Source organism: Aethina tumida, chromosome 1 (genome assembly GCF_024364675.1).
Source record: "Aethina tumida isolate Nest 87 chromosome 1, icAetTumi1.1, whole genome shotgun sequence".
Taxonomy (NCBI): Eukaryota; Metazoa; Arthropoda; class Insecta; order Coleoptera; family Nitidulidae; genus Aethina; species Aethina tumida.
The window spans coordinates 59,200,110-59,217,438 of record NC_065435.1 but is presented as its reverse complement, the minus strand read 5'-3'; the positions used below and the strand labels follow the sequence as shown (position 1 = coordinate 59,217,438).

The following is a 17,329-nucleotide window of genomic DNA, read 5'->3' as shown; positions in this document are numbered from 1 at the left end:
CTTTCTTCACGAGGAAGGTTTGTCACATAGACAGATTGCTCAAAGATTGAACATTCATCACAGTACTAGTAAAAGGACCATACAACCCCCGTCCGTAGAAACTAGCCCCCAAAGAAGACATCTCAGGATGGCAACTGCCAGACAAAAGAGGGACATTGCTATGAAAAATAGATGGTTAACTGTTAGAAACCTTATGAGTCATTATCCAGGTACTACTGGTATTAGTCGATTACGATTTAGATGACTTTTAAAAGTACTTGGACATAGAACATCAAGGTTGAAATGGGCCCATGTTCATCAAAATTGACTTTTACCTCAACGGTCTATCTTTTTTCGGTCGAAAAATGAATAGGATTAGTCAGTAATGACCACCGAATTCTAGTCTGGAGAGAAAGAAGTGCTTAGCAACGACTCGCTTTTATAATTTAAGTGGTTCCATAAATGTCATGTTTTGGGGTCAATACGAGTGGAGATGAGTCCCAATTTCGTATTTCTATATGACAATGCTCGCCCACATCAAACTTAAGAGTTCTTGGATGTCCTTACAGAAGGTGAAACTGAAAGAATGGAGTGATCACCACTTTCCCCGGATATGAATCCAACTGAACATTTATGGGGTTACTTATCCAATTCGGCACTGTTTAAATACTCTTGTGAGTATTCCCTACAAGGGGCTGCAGTTGAAAAATGGAATCATATCCTTCAAAGATTTCATTGATAATCTAATAATAAGTATAGTATTTGTTTTTAAGTGACAATGAACAATAAGAAACTCTTATGTATGTTCCTGACTGAAAATACTTCCTATTTGATCTAACAATACCTCCAATAATGTTTACGATGAACCAAGTACAAGGATCGTGTGCTATACCAACAAATTTCTTTCTATAGACAATTCAGCCTTCATTGTATAATTGTGGCAATAAAACAGCACCTAAGCAAAATAACGGGTAATTATACACTACAAACAGTATTATTGTCGAACCACGAACAAAATTAATTTGTCACAGTTTGATAACCGTGAACTTTGGCTCACTGGCAATTTGTTTGCAATAACTCCGGGAAAATCACATTAATTGACAGGATAATGAATTGGGTTAATAGAAATATAGATCAAGGTCGGAAATCAACAGTACACCTCATTACAACTTTTCCGAAACTAATTACGTAAATCAATAAACAATAAATAAATCAACGTGTCACAACTATAAATGCCAATTTATGTACGTTATCAGTTAACCAAGAGATAATTACTGAATTCGTGTGCAAAAAGTCAACGCAACAAGTTTCAAAGCGGCAAAACCGTACACGAACACTTTCAAGTGTTGCAAATGGCACTTGCGGCAGGATAATACCAAAGGTTTTAGATGGTACTTCATCATTTTACCATGCCCGACACATGAGCGTTCATTAGTTTGGGTTTTTTCTTACAGACATAATGCCATATTCGTAAATCAGTCGATTTTGCGAAAGAGATTGGGAAATTCAAATACGATAATAAACGACACGCTTTCAAATATTCAAATTCCCCATCGAATTTTAACCCTTTCATAACCAGCTTGTACAACGGAACGGGCACAGAAAACTAGAAGAATCGATCGGCATTGTCTCGGACGTGACCAAAAAGCGAACGTTTTATTATTTAACAGGCCGACCGCGGTTATCCAACGGAAGCCTTTTAATGTAGGTTATTGATCTTCAAAGTTAGAGATCAGAGTGAAAAGGATACACTTTCGCTTTCTTTCTTAGCCAAAGGCCGGTCGTTGCTCAATAGCGTTCAAAACGTATACGGTTAAGTAGTGCCAGTGTCACTGCCAAACTGTTAAATTAATGCATCTGGGTGATATTATTTAACTTAAATTGACAGTAATTGCTATTGGACATTGCTAATGGTGTTCGTTGTTTTTATATTTTTATGGTGACGCTTTACGGATTGTAAATTAATCGTAACTATTTACAATCTATCAATGGAATCTTATTACCTTTGATTTAAGGGATGAGAGGAAAAGAGTGTCTGCAAAACGCACTAATTATTCCCAAATATTTTATAGTATATACAAAATAATGTCTAATGAAATTATAGTATTTTAAGAAAATGGTTTCATATTTAATGAATTAATGAATCTTCTGGGATTAATAAATATACAGGTGTTTGTGTCTTCTAAAAATGTATGTTTATATACAAAACTGGAAACGAAAAATGAAAATATAGTTCTTACCCTGCTTGTAATTGTATGTTATGTTAGTGACTATTTGGAAACTATAAAGGTTTACTATAAATTGACAAAATGAGCTTTATAGTACTCTTATGGAAGAAAATGAAAGGGAAAATTGGGTTTTCGAAGCATTACACTCTTTGAACTTCTCATCCAGTTAAATATTATTATTCTCATTATAAAAGTAACCTTTAAATATTATTAAGCTTTAACCAAAAGAAGATTTAAGTTTTATTTCTTGGTAATATATACTAATTTTTTTAAAAATATTATTTGTGCAACCTTTTTGATGGATAAAAAACACGCAATAAACATTTCTTCTATTGATTGTTTTGGACATTCGACTTTCTAACAAACTTATTAGTTTTCTAAAAAGTAATAACATTTCGCCATTTATATAATAAACCTCTACTAAACATATTTTTATATTTAAAATATTATGGTTAAAAAAACAAAAACATTTACAGAGACCACTATTTTCTCAAGACGTTCCTGAAAAACTTTTCTTAAATGAGTCACGAGATTACGATTGATGTTTGGTAATTTATTGTGAATTTTTACCAATTGTGACTAATCGACCTTTTCATTTTCGGCGAGTGCACGTTTCCATAATCACTTTCGTTTTCTCATCACCCGTCTAATTCCCACCCGAACACCAAACCGACGATAATGTCAACATAAATAAAATTTACTACGTGTGACATTTTAGGTTTCACCGCACAAAAAATTCAGTGGACTTTCTTTTTCTTTGGTTTTGCGGCATAACAATCGTCATTTTAATGTCATTATTTACATAATTTATGATCGGATAACGGATTGTGGTGAAGACGGGTTGAAAACGGAAGAAAACACATTAAACACAGAGAGCTAACCATAATCGATTTCGATTCAGCAGTTCCACGTGAAAATCCATGGTGGATAAAGTTGTAAAAAGCTGGACATGTTTTTTATGGTATATTTTTTTATTGACTGCAACAACTATATTCATTTCCAAAGGAGCAACACAAACAAGTTGTTTTTTAATCAAACGCTTCTCCAAAAAACCACTTCAGGTTATGGAAAAATGCGTGTTATATGTTGTGGCAATTTAAAGAATAATTTCATTGATTCTTGTGTTATTTGAGGTCAGTAATCGACGACGAGATGTAAGCGTTGAAAATGAAAACATAGTGAAAGTCTCGCAATCAGCTGACTCCGATGGATAACCCAATTCGATTTGCCTTTGGTATTCGTGATGTGGCGCTTAAGATTAGATAATTTATTTTACTCCGTAATATTGACAAAATACCAATAAAAATAATAGTAAAATTTTATGTTTTTTTTTTTGGTCACTTGCTTTAAGAAAATGTGCCAGAAGCTATAGGGTCATCTTTAACACCTATCATGTTCAAAACTTTTGAGGTTCTTCTCCAATTTTCTTTTTTGGTCACAATAAAATACAGAAAATTCGTCATGCCTTTGGTTGGGTTGGTCTTTATAATAAATGAGCGCAGAAAATAATATTACAAGTAATTTAATAATCCATTATGCAGAATAAAAACATCAGTAGAAAAAAGTAAATTAAATAATATATTATGTAGAACATTTTGGTAAAAGTGACAGTTTGTAACATTGTGATGTAGTAGAGGTTAAAATATTTTTCCCAATTACAAAATACACCATTTTACACACATTACACACACCACATACACACATTTTATATATATTTTTTTATGTTCATCGTATTATCTAAGAAAATATACAGAAATGGTCATTATTATGACAACTTTAAAATGTTGAATATTTTGTTGTTTTATACAGTATTACAAAAAATATTATATTCTATAAAATGTTACATAAATTTTTCTGAATTGAGATGGAACTTTGAACGGAATTTTTAATTATTAAACCTGTGTTATTTAATTTTACATTAACTCATTGTATTGTTTTATAATTTTGGACCATCTCCGTGTCACATACTCGGTTATGTTCTAAATATATGACAAGTCTGTATTCCTTCAAGTTTCTTGAATTGCTGTGATGAGTTAGTTAATTTAAATTTGTAAAATTATCGAATTTGATTATAAACGTGATACCCCATGTGTTTCTATAGGGTCTTCTGAAGATTGAGATGGATAAGAAACACATCGATGCTTTGGCTTTTTAACCAATCCTTCTCGATTTTGGATTTCTGTTTTGATTTGTTTTCATATTGAAACACATTTATTATAAACCACCACCATGTTTCATGGTGTGTTCATAGTGGAATTTTCATCCACTGACCATCTCCTCAGTCCTTGAACTAATTTATTTAATTTAATTTATTTATACAGTTATCGACTTTCTTTCAAGTTATTTCGTAGCTTGGCCAGTTTCTCTAATTTTTTTAATAAGAGTGGAAGTGATTGGCTTATTTAGCTATAAACTCTTAACAATCTCTTCTCGTTTCTATCGATCTGCGTAAAGATGAATTTTTTTCACTGTTGCACTTCGACCAATGATTAAATAATTATAATAAGCAAAAGACCGCTAGTAAATAGTCGATTTAAATTCACTGAAAGCAATGCAAAACCATAAAATAGAAGGTTGTTATAATTTTGTCCATAGAAAATTAAAAGTAGGTAATTTCTTAAAGAATAAAATTAGATTGACCAGTTTTATAGCGGGTACAATAATTACAGAAAAAAACATTATACAACCAACTTAAGTAGTACAGCCCATATTTTTAATATATTTTTTTAACAGTTGTTATAATTATGTCAATAATGTTGGCAAGCCAATAAGTAAGTGGGTTTCTTTCGTTCAATATCTCTCTAACTCATGTTAAAGAATAATATTAACGCGCATATAATGGCCTTACAAAAGGACTTTGTTTTACTTACTGTGATATTGTTCACTTAACTCCCTCATAAATTAATCAAATTTATATGATAAAAATACAAAAATAAAATGCAAGGTAGAAAATTTTAATTTATTATTTATTTTAATAAACTTCTGTATAAATCTGCAGAAGAAATCTCATAAATTTGTAAAATAGGTTATTAAATTTTAAAATTTATAATAAAACTGGAAAGAATTTTTATATTTTCTATACAAAGATTTTTTTGTGAAAGACATAAAGATATTTGACGTATTTATTAATAGAAAATAGCGATTATCGACATTATAAAGCACTGTTAAATTTGTAGTTTCTGTCATGTTAGGACATAAACACTCTCGAGCTGTGACATTCATAAATAACTATTACATAATGCGCATAAACTCGTTTAAAGCTCGAAGTGTACACATATTAGTATCTATATCAGTTTTTTCATGTCACGTGGGTCGAGTGTCATTATTTATAACACAATTAAGATAAAGCGCTGGCACAGAATGCATTAACAATTACAAATACAAATCGAAAACGTTTTCGTAAACGACCCACGCAAATAGAAAGCCCCCCAAAAACATTCACAAGGAAGTGTAAACTGATTTGTTTGACAAGGATAAAACGTACTGGCTAACGCTAAATTAGTACATGCTTCTGAAAATGCAAAATGCAATTATCGCAATCTTTCAGGTCTCGGGTCCGATCTTACGCCGTATTTTGCCAAGCAATTAAGACTAAGCTCGTCATGCGTGCACGTTATCCCTGTAACAAATGCATAATGAAGAAATATTGTTTGTATTATTAATAATAATAAAAAAACGACTTGCGCAACGTATTTTAGGACGTGCATTTAAGGATGGTTCGCTAATAAATTTTCTAACGTTGCAAAATATTTACAGAAGTAATTTTAATTGCGCTCTTGAGGTTTATGTGTCGGGAAATTTCTTTTCATTATGCTCAAGGATCCAGCGACTGCACCACTTACAGTGGCCAACCGAATCGTTTCCATTTTAACATTAGTATATAAAAATTAACAACGTACGTACATAATGACGATTACAGAATCCAATAAAATACAACGAGGTCGGATTGTTTCAAAACCACGATGATCCGTCGATCTCGTGATTTAATCAGATTAAAACAAAACGACCGGTGTGCACTTTATCGCCCCAAAACCAATTAGAATGGATTAGATTGCAACACTTTATATTTAATTCAATAGAAACCGTCGATCCGAACCGAATAAAATCGTTAAATTCAATATTTCAAATGAACTGAAAGCATGCAATTAATACGTGTGTTACGGCATCGTATTTAATTTCTTGGACCATTAATTAGTGCCCGGATTTTGAGCTGAATGCACCACGTCTTGATTGACGTAATGTCCGATTTACGGTGGCCGGTGCACGTGCATATTGAAAACGGTATGGGTATTTATGGAAATCGATGTCGGCATTAATAGGCCGCGTAATGGACTCGGTCTCATTGTCGAACGAATGACAGGGGTTTAATTTGAATTTATTTGTGTTTCTTGTCGGTTGTGATTTTAATCGATTTTGTTTCGAGGAAGTGAAACCATTCTAACTTCTAATGTATGACAATGTTACGGACTGCCGCTTGGACTAAAAGGTTCGACATAATATATATTTTAATTTACGATTTTCTGAATCCATTTGTAATGATTCCACAAAAATACATTATCAGCCTTCCGGATTTGATTATAATCAAAAAGAAATTTATGAAGAATCCCGAAAGCTTTAAAACTGTTCTCGATAAGTTTTATAGATAGCTGTGTAATTGTAAGCACATTAGTGTAACTATGTTTGTATTTGTCTAAGTTCGAAAACAATCCAATCTCAACTGAAATTAAAACCAACTTGGAGGAAATGGGACTTGCTGAAATTAGTTCAAGGACTGTAAGAAGATGATTAGTTCACTGAACCACAGAACAATAGGGACGAGTAGTTTTTACTGACGACTCTAAACTTAATCTACAAAAAAATTACGTTTCTAAGCAAAAAGTTTTTATTCTCACAATGACACATGGAGGCGGTTCAATTATGCTGTGGCGATGCTACAATTCTTCTGGCTTGGGCGCCCTTAAAATGATTTATGTACAGGGATATATTAAACAACCATATATTGAAGAAATGATGCTCTTAATAAATGTCACACAAAATCAAAGGTGTGGCGGATTGGTTAAAAGAACAAAGCATCGATATTTTGTCTTGGACGTCCCAACCTCTAAATATTAACCCTATAGAAAACATGGGGGTTGAACATTTATAATCAAATTCGACATAAAAATTTTATAAATTTAAATCACAACAATTCAATGTCACAGAGATGAGCCAAAATTAATTAACACAGATTTAAACATTAAAAATCCATTTCAAAATTAGTTGCTATATGTATGCCTAGTCCAATTCAGAAAAATATATTTAACATTTGGTACATTATAGGGAGATAATAATAACAACAATAGTAAATTGTTATTGTTATTTTCAGTTCATATTAAAATATTTTCAAAAGTTGCTAATGACTACTACAGTATGTTCACATGTTACCACAATCATTAATAAAAAAATTGGCAATATAGAATCAATATTTAAAAAATAATATAAATATATAAATAAATTTGAACCTTCTATAATTTGACGTTGAAATTGCATCAGATGTTTGCAACATTAGAAAAATATTGCAAAAGTATCTTATAACATGCACGTACGAAAAGTTAAATGTACAATAAATAAATGACACAAATATGCCAAACATCCAATTATAAGTTGAAGACTATTAAAAATAATAATAACTATTCATGCAATCTAACATTCTAAATATCTAAACAATACTTCTTCTCATATCACTTTCATTTGATGCAGAAAGTGTAGACTTATTTCATAACATAGTCACAATATTAATTAATCCCATTTATCTCAATACACAGAAAGGTGTGAAAGGTTTAAGAGAACTACAGAACACTGACTAGTGTATTCACGCCTATCTGATAATCCAGTTACCATTTATATTAATATGTAATACTTTCAATCAAAATCCAAAGTACCAATCATATATATCTTATAATATCTAAATTAATAAATATTACACCCTAGACTGGTCGTTAAACATTTCTTACGACGCTACGTAAAGGCCTTCCTTTTGATAAGAAAACATTGGGATTTTTTTTACATCACATCAACACGTGCCTCAAAATAAAATTTATATAAATATATATTACCATTGCTATTACGAACTGTAGAACGGTCTTACCAATTAGAACATGATACTGAACTGTTTGTTTATTGCATTTGAATTGAAGAAAAGGTGTATCTCGACTACTAAAAGATATTAGTTATTATTGAAAGTTATTATTGTTAGTTATCAATGACGACTTATAGTGACAAGATAAAGTACCTTGTAGACTACATTATTTGCATAAATAATAAATAAATATGCTCATAATATATAAAAATATGTTGTTAAGTTACATTAGTCACAATTAGATCATTATAATTAATGTAATTGTATTTATCATAAAACCAACGTGCAATTTAAAAATCTTGTTAATAATATACGCATTTTTATATTTTCCAGACAAACGAAGAAATCGGAGAAATATACCAAGACGAAGAAAACCAAGCTGCGGTGCTGCTCCGAAACGAAGGCGACGACGTCATTGTGGTAAGTCACGATCGTCTCATTATTCATTATTTTCAATTTTAAAACAATACAACACCAGAACAATAAAAATAATTCGAGTGTCTCGGAGCGGACGGAACGTCGAACGTCCCACAATTGAGACGGCGTTAAATGTTTCGCCAAACAATCGCGGTCCGTAATAAGTGAGATTTAAGGTCAGATGTTGCAAATTAGACAATACACCTTACATTTCAATTACGTGTGCCACGTTTTCGTGTGATAATTTGGTCAAGGCGATGCCGCGGTGCGTTTTTACGGCTAACGCACACAAACATTAATTCCGAACGAGTGCAACGATGAAAATTAGCCGCAATATTGCGTTAATATTTTGCATCTAACAATGGAGGAAAAGCCGAGACCTTCGGGTGGAACTGCCGTGACTTTTGCGGCAAAAAATTATTACTCGGACTCTCGAAGGAGTTCAAGACTAATGACGCAATCGCTGTTTGTGTTGTTGTCCTTTTTTTTAAATTCAATAATGAGCATAATGCTCGTGCTGAAAAACCCGTAACTGTGCAACAGTGGGAAACCGTCTGAATGTGGGACGAGGAAACTGCGACCGACCAATGCCAAAACTAATTGTTGGTATTTGTGGTTTTATTTTTGTGAAAATGTTGTTTCTAATCATCATTGTTAGTTGATGAAGAAATTTCAGGAGCACCAAGCTGCTAATGTCCCGTGAAGAAAACGAAATGTGATTAACGTTAGTAACATTTTGAATGTCTGATTTATTAGCCAGCATCTGGTGTTTCACTAATTTGACTAATTGATTTTATTATATATTTATTTCCTTAAATACCTGAAAAAGATTTGCTGGTGAAAGTCTCGAAAATAGACATCAGCATTTCAACATTTAGATAATGTAATAATGTGATTAAGGTGATTTTGATTAATTAAATTAATCGGTGAAGGTATTGAATATTAAAATTTTGATTTTATTTTGATACAGCAATGCAGCAACAAGTTTCCCTAAACGATTAAATATATTTCCTTGAACAAATGAAATAGATCTACTGCCGAAGGTTAATTATATTCAGGTTATTTAATCTCTCATGAATGCAGTTCTGTAAACGTGATTAACTTTTCAAAACACACTTATACATAAATTCCTTGAACAATTTCTTTGTCCTTTCCAACACCAAAACGATTGTGTGGTGCCGGAGTACCAAAGCCAAGTACAGGTGCAATTTACGAAGTTTGTTCAAGAACACTGATTAATACCGCTAGAGTGATTCGCACTCAATGACATAACGCAACACTTCCTTCCATATTTTGAAATATCAAAATGTAACGTAACAATACAAAACCGCAACGATATTGAAAGTTTTTCTGGTGCGTACGTTTTACGGATCTCTGGCTAATAGGCTTGCGTTGTTTTTCGGATTTGGAAAGTTGTGTTTGACAGAAAAAAATGAGTTTGACTAATTTTGCAAGTGTATAAACATCGTTTACGTAATTTTATTGCTGTGTTAAAATTTGATTAGAGCATTTAGCAAAGAACAGGCCAGACGAATGTGTGATAATTTTAGGAGCACCCAAATTGTTAAAATTGTAGGTAGTATTCATTAAGCAGTGTTAGGAAATTGTTTACAGTTTCCTTAAAGATAAAATTTAAATGATAAGCTAACAGATAAATAAAAACGATTGAGATACGATAATAATTCAGTCAGCATTTTGGTCGTAGATTAAGTGTGGCCCATGTAACATTCCTGAATTTTTTTATTTATGTTTGTGTAGTTTTAATCAATTATGACCCAAAATTATTTTTGTCCATTAGTGGATGTCTTTTATAACGGTTTCATACAAGAAAAATAATTGAATTTTGTATTTTTCATTATGAATGTAGGCCAAATTTCAAAAATAGAAATTAAACATAAGTTTAAGGGAGAATTATAAATCATATTTTTTTAATGAAACCAGAATATCAAATAGTAATTTAAAACACAGTTTACAAATAATTTTTATTTATTAATTCTGTCACGCCAATATTAATGTTTATAGAATTTTTAACTCCTAACCTTTTGAGTAGTTGTTCACAAAAATCCAGTGGTGAATAATAAAGTTTCAAATGCATTGGACCACACTGCAAAAACATTTAATTAATTAGTAAATTGGTTATAAATAAATATCAACGAATTCTCACACCATACATAGAAAAGTTTTTTAAAAGTAACGATTTCTTAACAATTTGTTGAATAAATAAACCTGATTATAACGCTTAAATTAATAGAAAGACACAAAATTAAAATTTTACTTTCACTGAGTATCATTGGGAGTATTACCTCGAGCGTACGGTGTGTCATTACGATTTCAAGAATGAAGAACGCAACTGAATTGAAAAAAATGCGTGTCTTGGAGCGAAATGGCCGGTAATGACAAAATAATAATCGAAAAGCGACCTTTCAATCGTGCTTGTGTCATATACTACGGGTTTTTGTCTCGGTACGGTAATTAAGTGGTTTGTTGTGGTTTTAACGTTTTGCCTCGTGGCGTGTGACCATTTCACATGCTATACTGTGTACATTTATATAATGGTTTTATATAATTTTTAGTTTGGATTTTTTTTTTTTTCAATAAATATTTATTTACAGCAAGTTTTGTCAGATTTCCTTTAATTCTGTTTTTTTTCTATTATTGTATCTATTATGTAACTGATCATTCTAATATTATTTTTTTAAAAATTGCATAGTTTTTATTTTTTAATGTTGGAAATTATAGCAACTTTATACGTTTATATAATGATTTATATAATTTTTAGTTTGAACTTTTTTAAGTAAATATTTATTTGTACCAACTTCTGTCAGATTTACTTTTATTTCAACATTTTTGTTTTATTTTATTTTTTAATTTTAAAAATGTGTACTGTTAAAATTGATTTGATATATTACAATTATGTGTTTAAAAGAAAAAATTTTGAAAATCTGTTTGAAAATGTTTAAAATCTCTATAAATAATTGATTTTTGTAAAAAGAATTACATTAATGTAATCGAACAGAGTATTATTATCAAAACAACAAAAAATTCTATTTATTTATTTCGTTTTAGTTATTTTATTTAAAAATAAATTAAATGTAAAACTCTTGAAATTTTAAAAACTGTAAATTTCCAAAATTTCAAAACCTATTGTTTAATATATCATTAATTCATTTAATTCTATATCAGTTATGGAAAAAATACATCAGTACCATCTAATATTTTGTTTTAATTATGAAAAATGTGTGAAAATTTAATTAATATATTACAAATTAATAATTATTAATGCAGTCTTCAATCAATATTATTATTTTAAAATATATATTTTTAGATATGTTTACATTTAAATTTATTTATTAAATTACAAAGTATTTATAATATCTAGATCAATATTCAAAAAATATACAGTAGTGGCCATAATTAGTAACATATTAAAATTTATTAAAAATATGTACCGTATTACTTGAACTAGATGTCAGTACCTAAAATAATAAAAAAAAATTTGAAAGAAAATCGATAACTAGATAATTCAAATGTCAAAAGACAATCCAATCTTATCATCAAGTGAAATTAAAGCCAACTTGGAGGAAATGGGACTTGCTAAAATTATTTCAAGGACTGAAGATAATTATATAAATTATTTTATCCCAGATCTATAAAAAACAATTACAAAAAGGACAATTTTGACTTGTTTAGAATTACATTCAGTGGACCACAGAACAGTGGCCACTATAGTAGCTTTTACTATAGTAGTTTAGAGTTTAATTTAGAAAAAATGCTTATTCTGCTTATGTTAAACATCCTACATTGACAAAACTACTCAAAAAGTTTGGTATACATATCATAAAACATGGTGATGATTCAATTATGCTATGGCGTAGGTTAGATTTATTTATATACAGAAATATATTCAACAACAATTTGCTTCCATATATTAAAGAAATAAGGCTCTTACTAAATGTGTTTCAGCATGAAAAGGATCCTAAACACAAATCCATAATTATAACGGATTGATTAAAAAACCATAGCATCGATGTTTCGTCTTGTCCATCCCACTCTTCCTCATCCAACCTACATAAAACATGAGGAATCACGTTATAACCAAATTTGACATAAATGTTTTATAATAATAATAATAATTTTATAAATAACTCATCACAACAATTCAAGAAGCTTGAAGGAATATAGACTTATCGTATATTTGGAATATGCTCAAGTCTATGGTAGATAGAAAATTATACAATGTGTTATTGTTAAATTAAATAACATAGAGTTAGTCCTGAAAAATCCATATACTCACTTCTGTATATTTTATACATCTTCAAGCATTTAACATTTTTTTAAAGGAACTGCTCATAAATTTTAAAATGTCAAAATTGATTTTGATTATTTTTTATTTTTTATTATTAATACAGTTTTTACATTCTAAATCATTTATAAAAACATATTTTGGAAAACATATATGGTACAACAAACTAAAAATAAAACAAGAATTAATTTATTTTGTATTAATATGTAATTTAAAAAATTCTTACTATTACAATTAATTTATTCTATTACAAAGTACCATTTGCAAATAGTTCAACATTAATAGTTTTCAATAGTTAATAGTGTAAGTCATGAAAATAAATATAATAAAATAAATTTTAATAATAAAAATAGAAATACTTTTTTTAAACTTTTACCATTGTGTTTTATAGTCACAAATATTTCTCCATGACTTTTATACATTAATGAAGTTTATTACCTGTTGTTTTTATAATTTATTATCAATTATTACAGGTGAAACAAAAATGTGAGCATTTACATACAGAAAAACTTTATTACTTACTTGAATAATAATTAAGTTGATTATTCACCTCTTTTAGGAAATTATTACCGCGTACATATAAGGAAACCATAAGGAAATATTGTATAACAATAATTAAAACATTAAAAGTTATTTGACACGGCTTTCCTATAATTAAAACATTTTTACAACGCATATCGAGTGAATCAGGTTCGTCGCTTATTCTCTTATCGGAGTCCCCGCAAAGAGCCCGTCGACTTTGACGAAAACTCAAGGATGCAGTTCCATGTAAATGGTCCGAGTACAAACAAAAGTCCAATAAACGATTATGTAACTTCCTGTAGTACCAAACCGAACCGAAGTTTGTTCACCTGCCGCCTTTAAAATATTTTTATCTCCCGCGACCATCTTGAATTTTGATTGAACCGTAATTACGTGGAAACTTACACACGATGCGTAAATTAATTAAGAATCAGATGTTATCTGGTCGCCCATATACACGAAAAGTAAACAAACAAATAATTATATTTTTATTTATACGAATGACAAATTTGATTGAGCACACCATAAATCCTGCGTGTTAACCTTTTATCCGTGTCCTAATGACAAACGAAAAAACTAATTTTCGTATTTTAATAACTTTATTAGAGTCGTGTAAATCATAATATCGCTTGCCGATCGGAATAATTATTCATAAATCGACGTGATGTATGGCTCCTAATTGCTAATGACATTTAGTGAGTAAGTCCGATTAAATTTTTAGCGAGTTCATTAATACACGTCGCGTTTTAAGTGTGAATCTATTATATTTGCTCGCACCTTGGATCTTTGACCTTCGATCGATTTTTGTAAAAATGATATATACTCACCAATTAACGGTGATTATAAACTAATAAACTATGACATCAGTATCGGAAACATTCTGGTATACGTACGCACACCGTGCCATTCTCTATGTTATCATTAGCCGTTGAATAAGCCGAAAGCGAACGAAGGCTGGGCACATTTCCCTGTGACAAAATTTTATCGGCAAAACGAATGTGTTTATCTGTCCCGTAATACCACGACAATATTACGGTACGTAAATGTCTCTAATAAGTGTTATCAATTAAAAATGATCTAAAGTTTCATAACAATTTTACGGTCAGCGGGTACAAAACTCTCACTAACTACTGGTTCCATAACAGTCTGTAAAACATTTGACTTTCTATAAAATTGTACTTTAATGCACTTTAATCGGACGCCGTTGGTTTCACGATTTTTCGGCCAAACGATTTTGATCGATTAAATTCGATTTTGACGTGTACGTTAATTCGGTCTTCGGAAATTGATGCATAATTGCCGAAAGTTTGATTTTATTTTTAAACGTTTTTGCTCTCCGGTGTTACATAATTCACCCATTTAGCAATTCAATAAGGCACCGCAACGTTATTTGCACCTTGTAAAGTAAAAAAAATAGTTATCCTGTTGTGTATAAATAAATATGTGGATTGTTGAATGGAAGGTCGTGAACGGATATCGGCTAATTAGTTCTTGTTATTCAGTTTGCTGATTTACGTTAGACGGATTCAGGAAATGAAAATCATTTTTTTGGATTCCATCCAACGATTGTTATCGAGTTTTGTTAATTACTTGGACAAGCAAATATGTTCGGCGTCAATACAATAGGAATATTTAAATATACACGTGCTCATTAGTAACAGGAAATGAAACAATGAATTTAAATTGAAATTAAAAAATGTATTTTGAAAATATGAATTGCCAATTAGAAAATGTCAGTTCTGTCAGCATATGCATTTTTATGTGATAATTTTTGTTTCTTTATTGTCTTAATAATTATAAAAAATTATGACATTAACAAACTAAAATTAAATAGAAATTGAATTAGAATTACAAAAAAATGTAAATCAATAGAATGTCAAGAAATAATATAAATTCTATCACAATTTACATAATTTAATTAGCAAATTTGAATTAGCAAATAATACATATTTTATGGTCTCTATAAATATAACTAAACAAATAATATAATTGAAATATAAGAAATAATTGGGAAAATATTTAAAAACAATATTTGTAAAATAAAATCCAACAAAACATTTCCTAATGAGAAATAGTTTTAAAAAATATAATATATAATATTTTCTGTTATCTATTATCTTTAATAGAATATTATCTTAAATAAATATTCAAATATATTTTTTAAATTCTGAAAAAAACAAATTTCAGATATTTTAACAAATTGAAATTACTAAAAAATGTAAATCACTGGAATAACATAAATAATATCAATAATATCACAATTTGCATAATTTAATTAGAAAATTCGAATTTGCAAATATAAATATTATTATGAGAATACAGTATTTACACATATTAAATTTAAATGTATTAAAAAATATAGAATTAATGCTATTTTCCATATTATTTTAAATACATTCAAACGTGTTTTTTATATTAGAAATATCTTTGAATTAAGTATTTTTATATAAACGTATAATAAATTCTGCTTAATTGTAGTTAAGTAAAACGAAACTAAACTTTACAATATCAATTCGAAAGAGTAAAATTGAAAAAAGTAATGTGTAACATAAATTATCATAATAAGTATCATAATAAAGAAAATTATTATCTTTATTATAAAACAAATATTATAGCTAATATAAGAATTATTAGATTAATTAAATTAAAATTAAAATTTAAAATAAAACAATAAAACTGAAAAAAATATATATTTATTTCAGATTTTGAATCAAAATTTATACAAATCATGGAATAACATAAATAATATCGAATTTGCAAATATAAATATTATTATGATAATATAATTGTTTAATATATATTTAATATTATGAGAATATAATATTAATACATATTAAATTTAAATATAATAAAAAATGTATTTTTTAAATTAGGAATATTTTTGAATTAAATATTTTATATACACATATAATAAATTCTAAATTGTAGTTAAGTAAAATGAAACTAAACTTTATATCAATCTAAGTTTAAAATTGAAATTACATAAAATATAAAAATCATACTAAACAAAAATCTTTAAAATAAAACAATAAAACTGAAAATATATATGTATATATTTAATTTTAATTTTCCAATTTCAAATCAGTGTAAAAAATTATTTATTCTTAAAAAGTATTAATTAATAGTAAGTATTAATCATTTTTATATATTTTTATATTACTTTTTTTAAGAAATGCCAATAAATTAATGTAAAACTGAAAAGAAAAAAATATTTAAAAATATGCGACACATTTAATAAAATATATAAACGCATTCCAACATTTTTAAAAACTTTTCGACTTAATTATAAATGTTGATTGCCATGAATGTGAAAATGTTAACATAACATCGAATGTGTTCCTGCTTGCAAATGCTTGATCATTTTTTGACATTCACTTTATTTTTTATGTTAATCTAGATCTTTTCTACACACATAAAACTCGGACAAACAAAATTAATAACAGTCGTGGGATTAGTTAAAAGTCACTGGAAAACTAACTAAATTTTCAACATTCTCTGATGCTTTCATCGAATCAACAACTAGGCAATTTTAAAATTTAATGAAGATACTTTACCTTACAATGACCAATTGACATGCAGACACGTGCATTTCACAATTGAACGTCCAATCAAACAAATAAAAGGCCTTTGAATCCTGCACAGCCTTGGCGGTGTCTCCGTCAATGAAGCCTTTGATAGTCCGATAAATTTAATTTAATTAATGCAACAATGACAAAGATTTAAGATTAAACGAAAAAATAACCCGAAGACAGCCCACCATTA

The 17,329-nt window shown here is 29.0% G+C and overlaps 1 protein-coding gene across 4 annotated transcripts in view; it reads left to right on the top strand.

The window, feature by feature from the left end:
- The window catches only part of LOC109608467 (A disintegrin and metalloproteinase with thrombospondin motifs 16), an 84,548-nt gene that overhangs the window by 57,761 nt on the left and 9,458 nt on the right, over positions 1–17,329 (top strand). For all 4 annotated transcript variants that reach the window (XM_049970727.1, XM_049970724.1, XM_049970725.1 and 1 more), the window contains exon 5: positions 8,659–8,745. In XM_049970727.1, coding sequence (XP_049826684.1) covers positions 8,659–8,745 — 87 coding nt within the window. The remainder of the gene's footprint in view (positions 1–8,658; positions 8,746–17,329) is intronic.